We start from the raw sequence: 920 nt of genomic DNA, 5'->3' as shown, positions 1-920 counted from the left end.
CCTGGTGGTTAGGTATGCGGGCATTAGACCTGTGTGTGAGCCATGGTTCCTCATGACCACTGTGCTTCCAAGGGCAGCACTCCCTCCAAGCTTCTGTTGCCTCACTGTGAATTGGGATAACCAGGCTGCTGTGAAGCCTGAATGAGTAATTGATCATGCCACCAGTCCTTCTGAGTACTTTGCCAGCATTAATACTGATCATCCTCCACCACCCTAGAGGTATTTACTATTAGCTACACTTTATGGCAGAGGAAACTGAGGCACAGAGAGGCAACATAACTTGTTCAAAGCCAAGCAGTCTGGCACAGTCCCTGCTCTCGACTGCTAGACTTTCCTCTACGATTGAGCCTCTCTAGGCCTCAGTCTCTTTGTCTGTAAAATGGGTATGACTGCCATACCTCTGTCATGGGGTCACTGGGAGGATTGACAGCATTCCTGCATGCAAAGTGCGTGGAATCCAGTGCCAGGCTTTGCTCAGTGAGTCGTGTGTGGTTGCCAGTGTATTATTGTGGGAGGGGGTAACACAGGGCCCTCCGTGGTGAGCCCTTGAATGTTGGTGGAAATTGTTGATTTTGCTATTACTGGTCTACGTGTAAGATTCTGCATCCCCTGGGCTTCCTGATCTGATGTCTCTTTCTCCACCCCGCCCCTACTACCCTCCCCCGTACCCCCCCACTGCAGGCCAATGAGAACAGCCTGCTGAGTGCGCAGCTCAAGGGCTTTCCCTTGTTCTTGCATTCGAATCTGGGCCTGAAGGACTGCAGCATCAACCCCAAGTCACCACTGCTCTATGTGACGCGGCCCAGCGAGGTGGAGAAGGGGGTGCTGCCTGGGGAGGATTGGACCGTGTTCCAGTCGAACCACTCCACCTATGAACCAGTGCTGCTGGCCAAGACACGCTCGTCCGAGTCCATCCCACA

The 920-nt window shown here is 53.3% G+C and overlaps 1 protein-coding gene across 1 annotated transcript in view; it reads left to right on the top strand.

The window, feature by feature from the left end:
* The window catches only part of LOC105887254 (bifunctional heparan sulfate N-deacetylase/N-sulfotransferase 1-like), a 23,646-nt gene that overhangs the window by 18,041 nt on the left and 4,685 nt on the right, over positions 1-920 (top strand). Inside the window, exon 3 of the mRNA XM_012806862.2 lies at positions 682-918. Coding sequence (XP_012662316.1) covers positions 682-918 — 237 coding nt within the window. The remainder of the gene's footprint in view (positions 1-681; positions 919-920) is intronic.

This window comes from Otolemur garnettii, unplaced genomic scaffold, assembly GCF_000181295.1.
Source record: "Otolemur garnettii isolate 467f Iridium unplaced genomic scaffold, OtoGar3 scaffold00003, whole genome shotgun sequence".
NCBI lineage: Eukaryota > Metazoa > Chordata > Mammalia > Primates > Galagidae > Otolemur > Otolemur garnettii.
This window is presented reverse-complemented; position numbering and strand designations above follow the sequence as displayed.